This window comes from Astatotilapia calliptera, chromosome 20 (genome assembly GCF_900246225.1).
Source record: "Astatotilapia calliptera chromosome 20, fAstCal1.2, whole genome shotgun sequence".
Classification (NCBI taxonomy): Eukaryota; Metazoa; Chordata; class Actinopteri; order Cichliformes; family Cichlidae; genus Astatotilapia; species Astatotilapia calliptera.
The window spans coordinates 19,708,923-19,732,140 of NC_039321.1; the positions used below are offsets into that span (position 1 = coordinate 19,708,923).

Genomic DNA, 23,218 nt, shown 5'->3' on the forward strand with positions numbered 1-23,218 from the left:
GCCGGTGGCTTGATTGCCTCTGGCAAGAGCGACCAGTAACATTGAATTCTGGCCATATAGGGGGGAAAAAAGTAGTGGTATGATTCGATACTTCAAAGAAGTGACTTGAAATGGTCACATGTTCAAACCGCCAAATGCCAAAATCCTTCAGCTAACATTCAGCAAGTAATTTAAGGTTATATTTTGCTGGAAAATGAATGTTTGACAAAAGGAAAAAAAATCCCACTCTCCTTGCTTTTATTATATTCCCTGTGATCGCAAAATAACTTTGGTGATTTCAAATAGTTCATTTTCTGTTAATTTGAAGTGAAAAACACAATTTCCTTTTATTACCAGTGCAGGTGTTGAGGGAAATGCAGGAAATCAGGTAGTAATCATGCATGCAAGCAGTATTTGAAAGCAGCCTTGAATGTGATTTCCAAGTAACATTTTTTCCCCATAGCACATAAATAATGAAACGGTCTTTTGTTTCTGTGGCTCTTTGCTGTTATTCCCCATTTGGAGCACATTAAATGTGACCACCTATAGCTTTGTTACTGAAAATGGATTAAGGTATGTCGCTTTTTAATGCTTAATAGCCCATCATGTTTGCATGAAATATGCTCAGCCTTTGGGTTGCGGAGACCTAAATACCTTGGAAAATGTAGCACAATCTGTCTTCACTGCCTTCAGTCTGCCAGAGATGTGCATGCTGGGTAACAGTAAACAACCCAATAAGGCACTGTTACTAAACAGAAAGCATGACACCAAAAATAAAAGCTTAAAGGGAGCGGATGGTAGCAGAGCAGGTACCGTTTCAACCACACAGAAGATTAATATTAGACAGTTCCACAAAACCCCGAGCGAGGCTCAGTGTCAGTCAGCGTAATAAACAGCATTTGACTCACTTTCAGCTTCTCCACATGAAGGAAAACACTGTTTGTGGAATTGTCCCATGTGAGCAGAAATCCTAGGCATTATGTGATGCAGAGCATAAAGCCTGATATTGATTTGTAGTTTGTGTGCAATCGTCTTCTACTAGATTAAAATACAACATATTGAATCTAACACGGAGGGCAAAGTTAACCTGTGCACTTACATGTTTTTCACACACTTTGGTTTTGTTTACACACGTGCAAAACGCCAGAACGGTGGGAGCCAAAGGCTATATTAAGTTATGATGGCCAGCATCCACATAATGCTTGGACCCTTCTGCTTTTTATTCACAGAGAAAACAAATAAATCACACTAATTCATCTCAGTCGGTTGCATTGCTGTGAGGAAGAAGAGCTCACTGGTTGTTTTAGGCAGCCTGACAGCTTTTAGTTAGGCACAGCACTATACAGCATGATACTCTTGTTCTGGCCTTTGGTCGTGTGAAAAGCTCAAAATCTGTACTCTACCTCTCATCGTGGCCGCATCCTGGGTAAAACTTTGAGGTAATCGTATTTTCTAAATTGTGCTAAGCCAATCCTAATTTTTGGCAATGTGACCTTTAGGATGAGCTGCTCTCGCTTTGCTAATCAGATGCAGAGCTTGGGCTATGACTTGAAAAGTTGTCACTGCTGCCCAGTTTTCTCCAGGACACTTTGTGTGGGTGTGTAGTGCAAATGTGTCTGAAACCCCATGCTGCGGCAACAGTGACAGCGTTGGCTCCTCGTGCACACGACTTTCCTTTTTAATGTATGAAGCGAGAGCAAGTGCATCGCTGATGAAACACTGAATGACAGTGATGAGCGATGGAATGAAAGAGAGTGGAGCGTGTGAACAAGAGAGAGAAAAGACAGGCGCGGAGGAGGTTAGGCGAGCACATCTGAGTGGATGTGAGTCGCCCCTCGAATGACTACATGCAATTAGCGAGCTTAAAAAAAAATTGCTCTTCGTGGACGTAACATGATAAGCAAGTGTCTTTCAAAAGAGAGTCCAGTACAGGTGTCTGGGAGGTGACAGTGAGCTGGGGTGACGAGCTCTGAGACGTGAACAAAAGAGGTCTCCTCTCCTCATAATATTGGCTTAGCTGAATAATTGAATTGAGGGGTTCGCTGGCAGCCATTCTGGTTTTCTTCATGTATATTGCAGACTGGCTGTAATCTGTTCTCAGGGAGCATCTCTGCCTGCTGCTGCTGCTGAGTTTGTGGAGAAGATGTGAGGTGACAGAATAGGGCTCTGTCACCAGCACCTCCATTATTGATATAGTGGAAGAAAGCTCGGAGAGAGAATTTGAAAATCTGGAACAGTGTGACGGGGAAAAAGTTTGTCCGTGCCAACACGCGGCTTGTTTCCTTTCCCCATGTGACTCATTAAATAGAACAAGACAGCTGATGGGATGTAGAGTTGCATTTCCTGTGAAGCACCTTGGGTTGAGCAAAGCACGATCATTGCTAGCAGGGGTAAGGTGTCCTCTCTGTCTCCTAAGATAAGGAGGGAATGATTGGACCAATTCACTATGAGAAGCACTACTAAAGTCATTGCTGTCTTAGTAATTTATGCACTTTTTTATGCTCCAGTCGGCGGTTCAAAAGAATAGCAGTGTCAATTTTTCTCCCATCTGCCCAACAGTTTGATCAGGAAAACACAAACCACCTTGCAACACAATTAGCTTATCTTAGCTGCCACTTTACTACATTCAATCCCCTATTTTGCTGTTTTCAGGATGTATGGCTTATACAGGTGCAACATGAGTTGAAGGCTTTTGCTGTTTAATTCTCATTACATTGTTCTCTCTACTTTAGTCCCCACCGTCTTTTCCCGTTCTTGTCCCTGCCTGATCAAGACAAACAACCGAGTGATTTTCCTCATTTACCCTTCATGTATTTTTCTCCCACAACAAGCGTGATTAGGCAGATGTTCGAAGCTGTCAAGAGCTGTCATATTTCAGGGCTGATTTATGAAGAAGCAGCACCTGTTATATTCTGAGACCTAAAGGATAGCATGAATAAAACAACAAAAAGTGGAAAAGACTGATCATTTTTGAAAGATTTGGCCACTGGCCATTTGGGTATGTTGATGGTGATGAATGTCATGATTTTTCAAATCCTAAATTGCATGTGTAGTGCTCTGCATGACGACAAACACGACCAGCTGTTGGTGAGATGTTTAAGTGACCCGTAACTAATCATTAACCCTTGTTGAGCTCCGTATTGATTCATACTTTTGTGCAGGAAAGCACAGTCTCCTTGGCTAAATCTATAGATTCCCAATAAATCACATTGTGCACAATCCATAATGAATAGGCTTTGTATTAGGGCTGTTGGATTGCAGGCTGATTGTGCTTCCACGCCATACACAGCTCTGGGGTTGGTTCTGAAACATATTTTGAAAGCTCTCTCAACAAGGTCTCAGTCTAATTGCTTTGCCAATCATTGGCTCTCATATGGCCAAACAAAGTGAACAAAACAGAGAACTGCTCCAGGGTTTGAAATAACTTCTCACACCCAAGTAGGTGTGAAAAATCCATTTGCTCTATAGTTTGAATGCCAAAAAAACTGAACAGAAAAACACTGAGGTGATGCCAGTGAATGCAAAGTTAATTGCAGGAGAGAAATCTTACGAGATGGATAATATTATGACATTTGTTTAGCATAAGTAAGGTTTTGGGATTAATATCAACAACCCTGTCATGTCGAGTCTTCTATAAACAACCAAAAGATGATCTGAGGTCAGTGACAACAAGTTATCTAAAGTTATCTTGCTGTCTAATGGAGCTGAAAAGTCACACTAATGTAGTACTGCCAACACCTGCAGTTCCTCTAAATTGTGTCTCGAGGCTGATTCCAAAAGTAAATCAGTGCCCATAGACTCCTCTGTTAAGATGTGATGAAAGAACATTTTAAATAAAAAAAATATAGTCTCTTTAGCCGCTTCTCCCCATCATGACAAATGTAGGTGAGTTTATAACTCATTCATTTAGACATGTAGACGCTTAACTTTAAGTATGTGTCCACTTTGAATAACAGATGTGCAGACACTGGCAGCTGTAGGCTGCTAGGCCTCGCTAATCGGTGAAGTGGAGCTCATGATTGTGTTTACGTCATTGGTGCCTTTTTAAACTACATTTAAAAAAAAAAAAGACTTGTCTGACAAAAATTTGGTCTGCTATGAGGTATTATAGAAACATTTGCTTCAATTTGGTGAGTGAAAATTTAGTATTTTATTAATATGCTCCTTAGCATTAATGCACTTTGCTAACGAAGCTTAGTAGCCTTAGCAGATGACTTAGCGCTTCCCCGTGTCTTGTGCTCCCTTAACAACAGGGCAGCAGCCAAAATGTTGCGGTCCAAAATCACACACATAAAACAGTTTGTGCACAAATCCCCTTTCTTAGGTTCACACAGATAAATGTTTTAGTTAAAATTTAGTTACAATTGTGAGGCATCACAAAAGCTTTAAATACATCAACCCACTTCCTGTCTCCAGCTATAAAGCTGCTGGCAAGCTTACAGTGAAACTGAACTTTCCACAAACTAAAAAACCCTTTTGTGTGTGCTCACTGTAGCTTTTGTATGGTTTGTTTATGCCAGTGGGACATCATTAAAATTAAAAAAGTAACCATAGCCAAGGGAGGCTAGAAATAGCATTGACAAAATCTCAGAACACTACTGTAACAACAGTAGTAGTCGAGGTGACTGAGCAACAAAGCCAGCGGGGAAAAATGAGCGACTCTTAGAGATTGTTTGATTACTTTTAAAAATGCAGATCTCCTCTAACGAGTGAAGGTGCCATATATTCAAATTTTGACCTACTGATTTTTACCGGCGATACAAATAAGAGCAACGAACACAGCTAACAGTGCTGTTTTATAGACACAGAAGTTCAGAGCTTTCCTTTATTCCCTTTTTTCTAATAAAAACCAAGAGGAAATGAAGTTAAAGCATTAATTATGCATGTTGCCGCCTTCAGATTATTTGCAGCAGGTGAGGGTTTGTTTTTTAGACTTACAGGACTGCAGGTTTCTCATGTAGAAGATGGGAGGGAATCACATTGTAGTGGTTTTCCATCTGCCTCTCATATTTCTCTTTAACCTCCCTACCCTTCTGTTTCTTCATCTCATACAGTATTTCTTCTAATAAAACCTGTCCCTCCCTCCCCTCAGCCCCTACCTCCTCTGTCTTCAGTTTTATCTCTCATTTTCTGGCACGCCTTGGTCTGTGGAGTTTGGTAAATAAGTTCATCCTGCATGTTAGCCAGGTCATGGCCCAGGCGCTCAGCTATGCGAGCCTGTGTGTTGCATTCAGGAAGCAGGAGGAGAAGGAAATTGATTGCCCCTTTTATGTGAGAGAAGGAGAAAATACTGTACTGTACCAGCCATCGCACACACGCACGCACACACCCCGCACACAAAGACATGCTCACACACTCAAAACCCTCCATCTTCAAGCAGAGAACTGCAGCCAAAGGCGAAGAGAAAATGCAGTAAACGAATAGCTCTTTACAGTTTTTCTTTTCTTCAGTTTGTTCATTGTGCTGTTGCCCTGATAAGAACAGCACTGGAAAAGCAGAACATGAGAAAAAGTTTTTTTTTCTTTCTGAAAATCCTTTGAAAGTGTCTCCTTTCTTTCCCTCCTTCGCCCCTTTTTCTCTCTTCTCATTTAACTGGTTTAAAGAAGCAATTTCTCATATTGAGCTGGTGAGGTGGGGTGTTCCATTGTGACCAGGCGTTTTCTTCATTCACGCTGGGTGTTGTAAGATTGCAGCGAGATCGATAATTGACTCCATTGGTCCCCGAGGATCGCTAACCAGAGATCAATAGAAGCAGTGTAGGGTTTTTACCCCCAGATATTTTACAGCTGCCGGCCACCTTTATGTTTCTTCATGTTTCTATTCTGCAATGACACTTTGGGACTCTAGGCTCTGTATAGCGTCAGGTGCAGAGAAGGACACTATTAACAAATACTCCACCCATCTATTGCTTTTTCCCCCAGACCTATGCAAAGCACCTATAGCCTCAGAGCTGCACGCAGCCAGCACGAGAATTTGATTTTCAAAATTAGATTTTCACCCCAGAGCATCGATTTGGAGAGGAGTGATGTATAATTAGTGCAGTGAGACCTAACAGTTATTTTTAAAAAGCACTGCAGGGAATTTGATACAGAGGCAGCTTGACGTGGGTGCGCATGTGTGTATTTGTGCATATGTAAACCACCTGTGTGCATGACGGAAAGTTTCCAGTAAAACCTGATGAGAGAAGCCGCTTTGTGCTGATTGCATCACTAGCTGTTGCCATAGCAACCTGTCCCCTCACTGCAAAGGTCTTCTGGTACAGCTACACGGATAGAGAGGCTAAAGCCCTCTTACCGAGGTGAGGAGAGATAAGGAGACAGAGGGAAAGAGGGGACTGTTAAAAGCCGCCCGGGCAGGGAGCACATCTGTATTACTTAGTGTCAGCTGAAAAGAAAGGGTCCCTTTATTAAGAAGTAAGTGGAAGATGTCCCCTAGGAGTGCTAGAGGGTAATGAATTTAGAGTCATTCAACATTAATGTGATGTCGCTTCGATGCCACTGAGCTGTATCTCCCTCCATCAACTTTCCGTTCCTGATTTTCTGACAGTCACTAGGTCATTAGTCAATGCCGAAGCCGCCGTGTGCAGATTTAATCTGATCACCATACGACTGGCTTCACCTGAGCGGAGTATCCAGCACTTTTGCCATTTGTGCATCACTGGCCTCAACAGTCCCGGTTATCCAGCCGCTATTCTTGTCACCCATGTAAAGTTCAGTATTGTTAATTATTCATGCACACCTTCCTTTACCTTCCCTCTCACTTGCTTCTTTCCTCTCTCGCTGAAACAGACCAGACTGCTGTAAAATAATTCAAAAGTATGACAGACCGAGCCAAAACAAGATATGCAAAGACGTGTATTCCTTCCCTAAAGTAGCCACTTTGAGGCGCTTCTGTCAAGCCTTATTGGGTCTGAGCGCGCTCATGCTCGCAACCATAGTCCATTTCTGCACCCCTCCTTTTGCTTTGTTTGAGGTAGATGCAACAAGGCAGCAAAACAATGAAACTGATAGAGCCTTTCACCACAAAAACAGGCTGCAGGACATATTGTTCACAGAGCACAGGGTAGACGGCGTCTCAGAGTGATGGGAACTTGCTGCTTCTGTGTCATGTTTATTGAATTTGTGTTCCTCTGAATCTGTGTCGAAAAGCCAGCCGCTAACACATGTCGCCCGGATAATACACCGTATGAAGAGGCGTATATCCCTTATCCCACCGTGCATTCAATCACATTCTGATCGAATTCTGATACTTCGCTGTCCTGAAACGGTCTGCTTTTGTTACTTACTGGATTAAAAAACCACTCTGTGTGTGTATATGTGTTTTGCTCCACAAAAGAAATGAACTGCAAAATGCAACAGCCTAGTTCCATTCTAAATCCAAAAGCAGCAGAACTGGCAATAGAAGATGTGGAAAATTGCCACCAGAGAACCATGCATTACTTTCTTTCAAATCACAAACCACATAGTTTTTCTACTGTGGCTTTAATCAGAACAGCACCGTCATTTTCCTTTCATAGGCGCTGAGAGCCCCCCCTTAAATCTCTGACACCTTGTCACATTTAATGGGTGAGTCGTCCAAACGCAGGGATGACATGTTACCTGGACTAGACGCTTGCCTCGACAGTCACAAACTGGACATGCTGTCTTTTCTTCCCAATGGGATTTTCTTCCCCTTGCCTCCGGTAGCAAAGAAAACAGCATGGAAGTGAAGCTTTTAACGCTGCGGGGCTTGAAGGGAGATTACCTTACACACTTACATGGACCAATGAGCATTCACACATACACATATTCACACTCATTGCACTCACAAAGACATTTGCACCAAGAATCGAAAAGCTTACATTTATAGTGAAAATGGCATAAGCCTGAGTGGGCTTTTGCAATTTTGTACACAAAAGCATGCACCTTCCCCAGCACTTAAAACAGCTCTAGAGGGTTGTTGACCAAGTCTGAAAGCTGGAACCAGTGCAGCTAGGTGCAAAACGTTACAGCATTTTCTATTTCATATTACAGTTATTACCCAAAAGCAAAACAAAACATAGCCTTAATGATTGTTGGTGTTTAGTACCAGCAGTCCGTTCCTTATTAATTACAAATAAACATTTTTACCGCAAGAGCAGGCTTTGCTGTCGGCCTACACATGACATGGATTCACTACTCGACTAAGAGAAGACCTTTTAGTCAGTGTCACAGCTTTGTTGTTCTTGCAGTAAGCGGCTTTATCAGAGTTTCTAACATTAATGAGAGTAACACCCTGTTAATGCTGGAGCACTTTGCTCAATTTTTAATATTGTGAGGCACAATCAACACCAAAAAATCAGTGCAGTCTAATAAATAATCCATCTTTAAAATCACTGATCTTTATTGGCTCATTTGAATTGTTAGAAATGAGCCGAGAGACATCGCTGTGGCAGCGGTGACAGGACACATAGAGATCTGGAAGTTAGAAAAATGTTTGGCTGTAAGCATTAATTGAATAAAGTTCGAGTTCAGACCAACTCACCCTGACCGCAGCATCCTCTTCCTTTCACCTGATGTTTCAGTAATACAGAAAAACTAGTAGTTATGTGTGAGACGCAAAGTCGGAAAGTTACTGGGCTTTGTTAACTGTTCATTTAGCACCCACATATAGTAGCAGCACTTCAAACACTTTGCTTCTGTGTGTGCTTCCAGGAGAGAGAGCTTTACATCGCCTTCTGGTAGATGATTGCATTCGCTTCTTCCTATCGTGTCTGCACTACTATAGATCACCCGCCAGTCAAACTAGGTCGAGGGCGGCACAGTGGGAATATGATGTTGGCGAAGTTTTTGTTCGTGTTGTTTTTGTTTTCAGCCGTGGCAGATAATACTGTTCATATTAACTGCCAAGGGATTTTTTTGTCTTTTGTGCTAAAGAAATTGGAAGTGTCAAACGTATCTGTTATGAGGTGCTGGGACAATTTTTCCCAGGGAACAGCTCCCAGTACATAACCGTGCAGCTTTTACTCTCATTCCAGAGCCTGCGCTAGTATCTCTGTTTTGACAGAGGCCTCAGCTCCAGTGTCAGTCTTTTGTCAGCGAGCTAAGCTTGAGGCTACGGTGAGAGTTTCTTATAGGAAAGCATCGCAGAACAGATCCCCTTACACTCCAGCGCTGGCATTCATGATTTTTTTAAAATCATTTAAATGTTTTTACTGTAACTGATTATTATGTATTTTCAGAATAAAAATAAGTAAAGCATTTTATTTATATTTTTACCATATGATACCAGTGTTAGCTATATTGTAACACAGCTGATACATTTAGATCATAGAGAGATCTTTTTTGTCGACCCGGTATCTCGGTCTCTGGTGGGTTTTGTTTTTTTCCGCTCCCCCTGTCATACTCTCAGACAACCTTCCTCTTGTACACATCTGACACAGCTCGATTGAATTTCACCTCTTGTCACTCTGCTCGCATGGTTTTGCCTCGGAGCCACACACTGACACCCACGTAGACAAACACGCGGAGGAGCACAGGGTGTGTGGTGAGAAGTGACGGCAGAGCAGCGGGCCAGTCATGACAATGCCTTCATGCTAGCACCTGGCCACATGCACGCGTACGTGCGAGCGAGAGAGCCAGAAAGAGGGAGACAGACACCTAATGCCTACACCTCTCCAACACACACCCTGTCAAAAATACAGATGCACTCATGGATGGCTTTACACTCGCTTCCCCCCCCTCCCGGTAGAGAGAGTGAGCTCAGGTAGCTGTCAGGCGCTCCCCCACGGGGAACAGTGGGCCAGTCAAAAACAGCCTCCTCGCCTGTCACTCTGCACGCTCACACATGCACACGTATAGACGCATTCACACAGTGTACTTTGGTGTGGGGAGAGAGACAGAATGAGATGCCTTGGGCAGATGCTGGACCAGTTGTCTGTGCTGCACACATAGAGTTTGTGCTTGTGTGCGTTTGTGTGTCTGCCTATCTGACTCTGTCTCTCTAGTACCACAAAAAGCCACCTGCCAGTGAGCCCAAGCGGACATGCCGCCTTTCGTTTAGTCCTAGCCTGGGAGCCAGTGATAAGAAATAGTTATCTGCGGGTGCATGTGTGTGTGAGTGTGTGACATGTATATACTCAGCGGTGACACTGGCTGCTCGCCTATCTAACCAAGTAGACTTTTTTCAGAGTGGATTTTGGATTTTTATGTGCATTCGTCCATCGATTTTCAATCCGGTTGGTTACCTGTGAGAGTTTGCCATGTCTCTTAACGCCCCTCACCCCACCCCACCCCCTCCTGGTGCTGAGGCAAGGACGTCACGCCAGCTGGATGCCCAACAGTCCTCTAAGTGGGCACAGAGCCACAGCAGCTGTAGCTGCCATAATACGGGTCAATTACTCTCTAAGTTGATGTTGTGTACACATAACACGACCACGTATCCACGTGCGTGTCTGCTGTTTGCTTTGCGAATCCAGCGGCCTCTGACAAAGTTTACAGTTTGCTGCTTCACATTTGATCAAAGCTGAGGTGTCAGTGGGAGGTTGAGGATCAAAGTATTACCATCGCTGCCTGACTTGCGAGACCTTGAAGTGTGTGGCTAACCTTGGTTTGTCTTCGTGTTGCCCCCACCCCGTGTGTGTTTTTCCTGGATGGCGGATCATTGATGTTTCAAAAAGACTGCAGTCTTCTCACAGAGGTGTTGAAAATCAGCTGTCCACAAGACTGCGGGTATCAGCCTGCTGCCTCTCGATTGATTTTAATGTTGTTGCTGACTTTATTGAGGGGGAAAATTCTAACATTGAAACTTCTTCAAAATCAGCAAATGTACATACTGCGCTCGCTCTGCACGGGTGGGCACAGTCTCCCCGAACGAATCGAGCATATGAGCATATGTTTGCTTTACGCCACGATCCCATTTAATCCTCGTTGCTGAACTGTGTTTCTACAAATATGCCAGTAGCTAATCTGTATTGAGACAAATTTGCCTGGTGTTAAAACATAAACTTCATCTGCATTAACTCATAAAAAGTTCTCGAAGAATCAGTGCGAGAAAAGACAATTTAATTGGACGTGAACAACATCAGGGCCAGTACTGACTAAAGTTCTGAGAGCTTTCTCAGAGAGCTGCTAACATAGCTGAGAAATTTCTGGAAATAATATCCAGCATAGGATTTATTTACATTAATGAGGATGTTTGGCTGACCTTGTTGCTTGGTAGTCTTTTGGTTTTTTTTAATGGATGATGCATTATCTTAGTGATTACAGGCAGAACGAGTAGTGAAATCAACTGTTAAAAGCCTGGAATGTAATAAGCCAACTTTTAACACATGGCATGTTTACAACAGATCTACTGATGCAGTAGTCCATTTCCATGTGCATAGTTGTTATATTATTAGGTTACCTACATAGATATTTACCATGCTGGTATGTATAATCCTGTGATAATATTTCATATAAAACGATGGGAATCCCACACTGTTATGTAAGTCTGCAAGTTGTGGAAAATTAAATGAACTGCATCACAGTATAGCAGTGAGAAAGTGCTGTAACTGTTCACTCTGCTGATGAAAACCGGACAGACCCAAATCATCACCGCGCACTGTTGCTGTTATTTCTCTAGTTGCCCAGTATGTTAGTGTTTTGATGATCTTTTTTATTTCTGCTGTTATAACGTTATTGAAGTGGGTGGGAGATGTGAGCCCACCCGTAATTAGATCGACCACAAACATTATCCCTGCGCGGTCTAACCTGCAGCGTTTCATTAGCTCGCTGTCATTCAGCGTTTGGAGAATGTTTCTCCTACCTCTTTGTAGCGCGCCGTTGAGTTTGTGCTGGCTGGTTTATGTGATGAGTGGTTTTATTTTGGCAAGTTTTTATACATTACACACAATAGTCAACTATAACTGCGCTGGCAAATGTTGGACTGCATGAATAGTTCATGAAAGCCTTTTTAAATTTGTCTCCATTAGCTGCTGTTTAAAACCAAGAAAAATCGCTCTGCGTTGGCAGCTACCTGCAACCTTTCTTACGTTTCCCACACATGGTTTGATGTTGTGAATCAGTCAGCACAGATAGATATCAGTATGACGACTTTTGACCCTAACTTTGTTCAAATGGGCTCTAATTTAGCATTTTAGGAATCATTAGATCAAAAAAAGTGAAAATATTAATATAAAATCACCAGGATATGTAAACTGCAAATATTCTATTTTCCCCAAACGTGTCAAAGTGTTGTTCTGGTACGCTTCAATGCCATTACACTTTGTCATGCTTTTTAAAAGGTCTTCCCCAAACTCTGAATGGTTTCACCTTCAGAGCTCTCTTTAAGCTTAAGATGGTTTGCAAATAATTGTTTCCTTTACCAGGATTTAGTTTGAACTTTGTGGGAAAGCATCATAGAATTTTCTTAAAATGCTAGAAACTTCTCTTTGTACTCTGATGCTTTTAAATACAGGCTTCTGTTAAAAGTGCTTAATTGAACTGTGCATTAGGTGTTGGGTGTTTCAGTATTAACTCGACTGAAAATGTATATTCACATTCGGAGTTATCCATATGAAATATCCTAACAGCTTCTCCTCTTTGTCGTTCTCTCTGGCAGGCTGCAGAGGGATGCTGTGTGGCTTTGGCGCCGTTTGCGAGCGCAACCCAAATGACCCGTCCAAGGGTGAGTGTGTTTGCAAGAAGGTGGACTGCCCGTCCTTTGTGGCGCCTGTGTGCGGCTCAGATTCGTCCACCTACACCAATGAATGCGAGCTGGAGAAAGCCCAGTGCAACGCACAGCGACGCATCAAGGTGCTGAGCAAGGGAGCCTGCTGTAAGTAACCATCAATCTATCTACTAACCCTTCCTGGAGACAGCTGCAGAAATTAACCATTTTAGAAATTCACCTCGATCCCTGTGTGAGTCTGAAAAGTGTTCTCTCTCAAACAAATGGAGATTGATCTGAGATAATTCCTTGTGCTTTTTCTGCAAAGTAACTCATTTTCAGAAATCCCTCTGACATTTGTGCAACGATCTGCTTTTTCTGTCTCATCTTGTCTGAAGATTTTAAGGCTGTGATTGTAAGCTTTAACTACCTGTAGAAACGGGGATGAAAAGAAGTCAGTTTGACCTTTGACATTTCAATTCTTGGTATGGTCATGCAACTTTGCAGAAGAAAATAGTTTGGGCAGGTTTGACTGTTGATCTGATGTATTTATGAGATCTCCACAAACCACTAAAATTCGATAGCTTTCTCTGAAGTGTTGTCTTTAACATACACGTGATCTGTACCCTTTTAAAAGATCCCCAAACATCCAAATTCTTGGACTGAACAATTTGAGACTGACACTCTCCAGTACATCACAATGAAAGATGAGGGTGAAAGTGGGCAAGCATAGGTGAATTAACATTTTAAAGCATGGCGAATGCGATTGGAATTTTTGGTTCAAATGACAGAAACGGCACTTGTGATTTTATGACGTTTGCACCAGAGGACGAGCACGGCCACTTAATTTGACAAACACAAAGCTGCAAGTCTCTGAGTGACACTAAATTGCTTGTTATTGTCAAGTAAATGGATTTCTATTACACCCTGTCCTAATACTACGTGCTTTGCCATCCTATCTTTATCCCACAATAATAAAACACGTCCCCATTACATCCATTCTATTGTCTTTCCAAAATGGCTGTGCTCCCAGGGCTTAAGCGCCACCTGCACCCTCACAAACAAAAAAGTGTGCCACTTACTGCTCCCATTGGTAGCCATCCAGTGTGTATTTTATCCCTAACCCCAGTGGGTGCCAATACTCCTGCTGTACCTCTCATTGCTTCTCTTTACCAAAGCCCATCAAAATCCATGGCTCTAAGGAGCAGATTCCTGCCAAAGCTGCAACATTGCAGCAGCCTCAATGATAACTATAGTGTTTTGTCAGCGTCGTGCCTTTTCTGCCAGTGTGGGCCTACTGCTAATTCCAGGGGTCTGATTACAGTGCAGGCTCGAACCTGGCACTAATAACAAGCTTGGTGGCGGCCCGCTACTGGCAGAGTGGAAATAAAGCGATAGAAAGGACAGAGAGAGGACAGGAGGAACACAGGGTACAGTGGAGGAAAGGGAAAATAGCATTTAAAAAGGGAGGGTATAATGTTAAGAGGAAAGAGCAACGAGACATTAAGACAGGGAGTGCGACACAAGAGCACGTAAGAGAGTACTTTAGTGATTGAACGAGTGAACAGATTACGAGAGAAGATCAAAACCAGAGGGAGAAAGTAGTAGCATAAGTGGTTTAATGATGGTTTATGGAGGGTTAAGGCCATCAGAAGCACCATAATTGGCCTTAGCAAAACAGCAGCCAGTCACAAGGAAAGAAATAAAGTAAAAAATAATAGTAATGATTATGCTAATGATAGTATTGCTGGTAATGACTACATGCTGGCCACCAGAGCAGACTTCCTCTCTTATCCCGTCACATCTGGAAGGAATTTCCTTTTCATTCCTCTGTTGGCTGTGATTCTGAGAGCCCAATGTGATTATTACTAATGGCAAAGCCTGATTTATGTCAGCATTTTCATGCAGTCACTGGATGTGAAGGAGGCAGGTGTGTAGTGTTTAATCAGCGGATGGCATCCTTAGCTCTAGCCTTGCTACGTTATGTACTTGTGCTTCTGTAACACAACCGGTGTCACTGTGATTTATGGTGTGATCAGTTTAATCAATGCAAAAGTAAAAATGACTCATTTAATTAACTCCGGCTTCCACCAACATCCATTCAACATGGTTTGATTTACAGTTCCATTATTGTATACTTAAAGCAGAGTTTACAGTTCTGTTGAAAATTGACAAATTTGCTATTTTCTGATGCGATTTTTTTCTGACAATCTTCTGATTGGTAGAAACGTTGAGAGCTGAGAGAACCAACCCTGGGAATCTGTTTTAAACAAGCTGCCAGGTACTGATGAAGGTGACCTTAAAGCTTAAACAGCAGGTTATCGGTGCTTTTATTATCTTAAACTCACAATATTTGGTTTTGTCCCGAGTGACACATGAATAGCTTTGAAAATCAGAAAGCAATCTTTTAAATTCATCCTTCTTTCTTACCCGTGCTATTTCTGATTTGCAACATATTTTGTATAGCAGTGAAAGCAGTCACTGTCGAGTGAGTGTAGACGAACCACACAGCTAGCTAACATCTGGTCGGTTTATTTACTTTTGAATTTATTGCAACATCCTTGTTAAAAGCTCCCACATATGTCTTATAGACAGAATTGAGAAGGGCAGACGGCTAGAGAATTAAAAGAAGTGTTTTACTGTGGGATGGAAGGGTCAGCCAAGGAGTAAGCAACAGTCTAACATTCATCAATATTCATATGTGTGTGTTTGAATGAATTCAAGGATGTTTGCACTTAGAAGGTACATACAGCAGGTACGGTATACGCTGTGAGTGTGAAAGAGGAAGAGAGCGTGCGTGTTAGGAGGTCAGCGCAAGCCAGGTGACAGGTTCTGATTCTCACTCTGCTCTCAATAAATTCAGCCCCTACAGAGGGCTTGGACGGGCCACTTGGCTGAGATTATGGAGTTGTCAGTGCTGACGGAGGAAGAGAGAGGCAAAGGAGGGAAGGAGGAAGAGCGGTAGAAAGGTGAGGGAGTGAGAAAGCTTTTAACTTTAAGAAAATACGGGCAGCTGAATTGGTGCTTTTGTGCGAAGCCTCGTTTGACTCTTTCGATTTGAATGGCGGGTTTTCATCGGGGTAAGTGAATTGGCTACCGTTGTGTGAAGCCGTCATGTTCAATTCAAATCAAGTCTTATCTGGCACTCAGGAGGAAAGCCACAAAAGAAGTTTTTATTTCTCTCACAGATTATGCCCCTTATGTTTTTTTTTTTTTTTAAAGGATGGGAGTTACATCACATGGGAGCATTTTGTTACCACCAAGTACAACTTTGGAGCTTGGGGTATGTTTTGTTGCAAACAGGAGGAAGCTGTAACCAGCAAGTCCCTGACATCTGCAGGATGCTGACACCTCCAAATGTCGGCTTTCGGGCGCTTACTTCCTACTTCGCTGCTGCTGACATCACAGTGCTGTTCTCCAGTTAATTACTGACATATTGTGCTTCGACTTTCAAGAGGTTTTTACAGGCACTTTAGCTACGGTCACAGCTTTGAACACCAAATAAGGTGGCTTGTTTACAACCTAGACTTTGACAGATGCCCGTGTCCTCCCACTATTCCCATTGCACAGTTCACCTTAGCTCAGTTTCACTCGGCAGTGAAAAGAAAATTCCCCTTAAAACATGTCCATTTAGCACCTCACTCATAAAACTGAACTGGCTATTATGACATTTTAGTTCCAAGAAAATGGTCTAAGTTCCCTCCTGAGGGCAGGACAAAATGACCCATTCGTTGTTGAGGTGCAGGCACTTAGTTTCCCTCCACTGCTCCACTCTGATATTCACATAACCTGCCCCTTAATGGTTCAGACCATCTCCGACCCAGCTTCTTCATTATCTTTCTTTTGTTCTAGATGGATGATTTGGGATCGGTGGGGTTACATTTCCGGCAGTCAAGCAGGCAGGCGGTGAGCACATAATGGCTTCAGATATTATCGAAATTAAAAGGAGAGGCCGCGTTTAAATTGGCCCCGCAGGAGTGACCGATAACAACACGAGGTGATAAAAAAAAAAAGAAGAAAGAAAAAAAAAAGTGTCCAGTTAAGAAAAGGAAGACCTCAGAGAGGGAGGGAGAGAGAAAAAGCTCAGACACTTTCTGGTTTAGAGAGAGACAAGAGACATTTGGGGAACTGTGTGTGCGTACGTTTGTGTGTTTGCGCACGTTCTACAGTCAGCTTGGGAACAGGCACCACGTCTACTGTCCTAATGTTGAATCAGAGCAGAGTGGTAAATACACTCCCTTTCCCAGAGAGAGACACAGAAGTGCTGCAGAACTCATCTTGTGTGGCCACTCTAGTGGAACATGGAGTTTTCATTCTTCTTTACCCCCCCCCCCCCCCCCAGAAAAAAGTGGAGAGCATGCGCGTGTGGGTGAGGTGACTGGGGTTCGAGAGTGTGGTCGATGGGAGATTGATTTTATGTATGTGTGAGAACGCACGTGTGTGTTCTCGAGAGTTGGCTATCAGCACGGCCCCCTACCTTCTGCTCAGTCACTCCACTCTGCTCTCTCGCTCTCTGCACTTTAGAGAAGGTTTTTATCTCTCCAGCACCGAAACACTCTCGAGTCTTCACAGTGAAAGGAGAAAAGGCATCAGTGCTCCACACCTGCTTCTCTGTCTGCTCTTATATACTGCAGGCAGGCCCAGTGTGAGAGGGATGTGAACTGCTCCTTAAACATAAAGCAGTACACTCCTACTTGTTGTATTTAGTTGTAGCATATAAAAAAAATATATCAGAGCTTGTTTGAATACATTTTGCAGCAAACAAATGAAGTCCTCTGTTCCTGGGAAGAGGCACAAATGATTAACTGAAAATGAGTTGGTGTACACCCACTTCTACCTGACGTATTTGTACGTTACCAAACAAAAGCAGGCGCAGCAGATTTATATAACGAAACAAATGTCAAAGTGTCTGATGAGAGTTGTCATTATGCACGGGTTTACTTTGGCGCACTTTGTGTCTCGTGTCTAATGACGCTTTATTGTGTGGTTGCGAGCGTGCCTGCACGCAAACAGGCAAACATGCATGAAACGGACCAATCAGGAAGAAGAAAGGGAATATCTATTGAAAGAAGTGTTAATCTTTCCTATAAAACAGCATAATTTTTTTTTTACAAACGGTACAGTACTGTGCAAAACTCTTGAGCCATCCATTATTTCTTTATATTTTTTACATTTTGCTTTCAGGTGCCAGACTTTCTTGCTATCTTGAGCAAAAGTTCTCCAGGCTTTCTGAAGGTGTCAACTTTACATTGTGTCTTTCTTAACTTTGTTACTGGCAGCATGTCATCATTTGAGTCCCATTTCTTCTGTAGAGTCTACAAAAAATACCAAAGACAGTATTTTGTTAGTAAAGCTGACATCCATCATGAACAACCCACATCACCCACTGCATGAGTATGTGAGTGGGCTGAGCAGCTCCTTTAGTCAGAGACTGAAACACCCTCGCTTTCGCAGATCATTCATCCCAACAGCAGTTAGACTCTATAACTCCTCAATCATGATGTCATAAGTCACTGGACACTGTGAACATCCACGGTCACCACTTCCATGTGTATGGACATGTGCAGGTATATAAAAAGTATGTATATGTATACATATGTATATTTAGTGTGTACATGTGTGTGTGTACATGTCTATAAATAGGAATATTAGTGGTACAATAGTTATGTCAAGCTATATAGTTTATATCCATAATCACATACTGTGTATGCTACCATTGTATATAGTGTATTATCTTACTTTTTGTCATTGATTGTACTTATTTGTATTTTTGTATTTCCATCTGATATCTGTACCTGAGCTGAGGTGATGCAAAAATTTCCCCGTTGTGGGATCAATAAAGTCTTATCTTATCTTAAAATAACAAAGAGCTACTAGGCAAAAAGTTTGGTCTGTCTTGGCATGGGGTCCAGTGTGTTCATAAAAATCTGAAGAAACTGGACAAGTGGGAGCAAAAGATGAAGTGACATGCATAAAATGTTACCGACAGCAGGTGAACAGTATCTGAAAGCCATGTCCTGAAGAAACAGGAAAGAAATCCAGCAAAGGCCTGACACAGGACCTGAGACTTTCAGCGGATCTATCTACTGAAGTCTCATCAGAAGTGGTCTCGGTGGAGCGGTGGCTATCAAGGAGCCATTCTAAGAAAGGGAAGCACAGAGGAAATGCTGACATAAGCAAAATTTCACAAGAATTGGACTGAAAATAAATATTAACAGGTCTTATAAAGTGATGAACGCCATTTGAAATTTCGTATTTTAGTTTAAATCACCGTCCCTAGGTGCAGGGGAGGTCAGGAGAGAGGTACAACAGTGAGTGACTACATTATCTCATGTGATGCTACTCAGCCAGTCAAATCGTTTATTCAGAGCGTGTGTGAAAACAGAAAACTCCCAAGAGGAGAGGAGATGCAGAAGTGGGGTTGAAGCTGAGCGGGTTTACATGTTAAATGTAGTTATGGGAAAAGGAGAAAAGGGGAAGCTTAAAATACACCTTTGCGTTATTTTTTAATTAAGCACTTTTGCTTTTTCAAAAATCTCTTGTTTATTTTGGAATGCAAACCTTATTTTACTCAAAAAGAGAAAAGAACATTTATCATTTATTATTAGAGTACCCTCCGGGTCATTGTGAAACTTCATAATAAACACTGTTGGATGGCAACAACCAAAGAAGAGCTTTGAATGTGTTTCAAGAACCTGGAGAACTTTTCCTCGAGACTACCTACAGACATTACAAAAGCTTGTCCAAGAGAGACTGCGTTGAAGAATAAAGATGTTTTTAGAACTGTACAAACTCTCTTTTTGCCTTATATACTACATATGCACATTTTTCAGTAAATCAATGCACCCGTTTCCTAATTTGCTACTAAAATCTAAAGAAATAAGGATCAAGACATCTGCACAATACTGCGTATGTGTAAGAAATTCTTTATGTTGTTTGGGATCATGCAAGAAATCAGAAAAACCATTGTTATTTGAATCTGACATGCGGGCCAACACATTGTTTCCATTCCTCTTCACATCTCCCTTTTGCTCCTAAACCATTGTTCAGAGAGGGAATCAAAGAAAATGACCTAAGCTCATTACTCCATCTGTACGTTTGGTCTTTTGTCTTTTGTTGGTCTGGCCGATTGTTAAGGTGTCTGGGCCGGGCCAGGTAAAGCCCTGATTTATCTTCCCTCGTTGGGGCCAAAGCTGGCCAGGAGAGGAGGTTTGTGAAAATCCTCTGCAAGCAAATAAATCCTAATTTTGGAGCAGAGCTGGAGAGGGAGGAGATGAAGGCCAGCCTGCTTCACTCCTCCTTCACCCCCATTTTTTTTCCTTTATTTTGCTCATGCTAAGACGATTTCCTTTGTTACCCCGGTGACATGCCCGGTCAGCCTCTGTAACAATGGGCTGGTGGTAATAGCCGTAGATGCTGAAGATGACTTCTGGCTTTGCCGAAGCAGATAACAGAATTCTGCAGTCAAACTGACTGAAGCCATCTTTACCTCCACGCTGTTTCTCCAGTGCTCATTGCTTCCCTGTTTTGGATCCCTGTCCCTTCATCTCACCAGTATTCCTCCCGTCTTTCTTTCTGTCTTTAATCCTTATTGTCCTTGTTACTTTTTTTTAAATATTCCTTTTCTTTTTCCTTCCGTCCTTTATTCTTTTCATGCATTTTGCCTCGCTGTTCCTTCTTCTACATCACTCCATAGTTCCTCAAGCCTCTCTTTTTTTCACTTCTCCTTCATTTGCTCACCGTTAACTCCGCCACAGAGGACTTAGTCACGCACCCCTTACTTCTTCTCCTTCGCCTTCACTCATTTTCTGGGCGTTCCCTCGTCTCCTTCCTTTTTCACTCAGAGGCTTCACGACAAAAATCGTTTCATTTTTTTTTCTCTCTTTTTTCCGTGTCTTGCTGATATTCTCATCAGTAGTAACAAGTCTGCACAGAGACACAAATGCGGAAAGTAATCAAATTTCTCCGGGGTTATCGGTGAACACATTTATGCGCACACACTAACAGACACACAGGGCGAGAGGTCATTGTAAATAACTCAGCTTTCGTGCTTTCATTTCCCTGGGGCATTGACTCTTGCTTGGCATTCATAACCATAATATGCACAACCTGACGGACTCTGTGTGTGTGAGTGTGTGTTTACTGATAGTACATAAACACGCACACAAAGGCATATTTAGTGAAATATACACACACTGCAGGCGTTTTGCAAACCGATAGACTGAAAAATATACATTCTTGTTATCAGCACACACACACACACACATAAAGACATGATAATGGGCTGTGCTTGGAATTTCTCTATCCATCTTTACTTGCTGTTCCACTCGTCTGCAACCACTGATACTTGTAAGACAAATCCCGTCTTCTGCTTCATCTCTCGCTCGCTCTTTCTCCAGTGCTCACCTCTTTGAAATCTGCAGGCAAAACACCGATTATGTACACACATCCATATCCACATACACCTGCTTAATCCCAGACAAGGGGTTGTGTTTTGAGACTTTTTAATGTATTTATGCATTTGGCTTCTCCTGAATAATACATTGTTATTTGTTATTTTCACTGTGTATGCTTGGTGAGAGATGGAATGGAGTGAAAATAATAAAAGCGGAGCGGTGCTGAAAAATATGAGGATAACTACCAGCTCAGCCGACAATAGCGGATATTTTATTTCATTTCGCGCGGAACAAGAATGACGACAAGTGACAGGAGACGGATTTCTAAAGAATATTTGTTTCTCTCTGCGTTGGCTTTGATTCTGTGGCATACTACAACAACAACAACAAAAAGATCGCTTATTCACAATCATCATTAAAGGATCGCAGCGTGGATTGAATAGGATAACTGCTTTATTTAATACATGTTTCAGATTATTACTCGTTTTATATTAATGTATGTACAGGAACACATTATCAGAAATAGAATATGGATAATCTTGTTATTTCTTTCTACCACTGAGTCAGAGTTTTAAACAAGGAGTCATTTTTTAAGGTGGCGTTGAGCAATAGATCCCCAGGCTTTTCTTTGGCTGCTGTTTCAGTTCTTGTACTTAACCAGAAATGCTTTTTAATTGTTGAACCACTTCAAAATCACCTAATTTGTTCCAGTATCTTTAGTTAAATCTATGAGAAATGTCAGAGATGACACAGTTTGTCAGGAATAAATCATTATTTTTGCACGAGCTAGGTGATTCCCAAAGAGCTATTAGCCAAAAACCTGGCATATCTCGGCACGGTGTGCAGCCTGTCCTTAAAACATTTAAAGAAAGTGGACAAGTGGAGGACAAAAGAACAAGTGACCTGTCTGAAAAAACTGCAGCATTTGGAACAGTATCTGAAAGTCCTTGAAAAGCCCTGGAGAACTGTTCCTGAAGGCTACTTGAAGAAATGACAAGAAGGCTTACCTGAACGAGTTGAAGAATAAAGATGAGCATAGCAAATATTGACTTTGGAGCTCATTAAAATTGTAAAATTGCCTGTTTGCCTTACACTGTATTTCCATGTATGCATGTGTGCACATGTTTGCTCGTGGTTCAGTAAATTGCTTCTCCAAGCCAGATATAAAGAAATGAGGGGTAGCTCAAGACATGTGCACAGTACTGTAGAAAACGTCAGTCTTGTGCATGTATATCTACACTGTATTCCCTGTTTACACACAGCACCTTCATACAAGGTTCCTTCATTACTGTTCACCCACTCCTGCCTCGCTGCTTATTTAAGGTCTGTCCATCGACTGCATCCACTCCCCAGAGTAATGCTGTGTTCACATTGTTGCAGTGGAGGGCAAATTAGATACTCCTTGCCTTCACTGGGTGATTGATTGTAAATCAAAGCACCACTGATGTAAAATGAGCAATCAGGGTTGTAACTTTTCAAAGTTTTACCTTTTTTCTCAACAAGGTGCTGGCCACTTAGACGCAGTCTTGTTCGGGAATCAACTGGCATTGTGTTGCCTCAAAGCTGAGATGATGTAGCGCAGTGGTTATCGATCAAGGTCGTCAGGAACCAGAGTCCTACTGGTCTTCATGTTAGCGACCTAATCAGACACTGTTAGGCCTGGGTTAGAATGTGAATGTGCTTAACTGAGTGGGAGGAAAGAAATCCAGCAGTCTATTGTCCTCAGGATTTTAAGTGCTCAGTATTCAGTGTTCATAAAGGATCTGGGGCATATACACTATACGTTGTCTTAATCTTGCCAAAAATGTTGTATATGCAAAATTTGCATGCACTGCTCTATCATCCATTGGTAATCAATTTGCGGATCAATATTAGTGAATGGCAGAAATAGTTGAAAATGGACAAGTAGGCAGTAAAGGGCGCTTCGTGGCTTTTTAGTGGAGGAAAGACATCAAATGATTTCTGCGTTTAGAAATTTATGATGAGACTACACATACATCTTCATCGGTAAAACAGCCACAAGTGACAATTACAAGGTAGTAATGTGCAAATTTCCATCCATTTCATGAGATTCTCTTAAATCATAGGAAATGCCGAGAACATGGCTCAGCCAGAGGACTCGGTGACCTTGTCGATGAGTTGGAAGTGTGCAGTTTGTTGCCTGCAGCTGTTAATCCCACTGTTCATGGTTCAAAAAGATTTATATGACAGCGCCACTTGGTGACATATCATCATAA

The 23,218-nt window shown here is 42.1% G+C and overlaps 1 protein-coding gene across 9 annotated transcripts in view; it reads left to right on the top strand.

Annotated features, from left to right (window-relative positions):
• The window catches only part of agrn (agrin), a 274,693-nt gene that overhangs the window by 147,866 nt on the left and 103,609 nt on the right, over positions 1-23,218 (top strand). For all 9 annotated transcript variants that reach the window (XM_026153159.1, XM_026153153.1, XM_026153155.1 and 6 more), the window contains one exon: positions 12,538-12,753. In XM_026153159.1, coding sequence (XP_026008944.1) covers positions 12,538-12,753 — 216 coding nt within the window. The remainder of the gene's footprint in view (positions 1-12,537; positions 12,754-23,218) is intronic.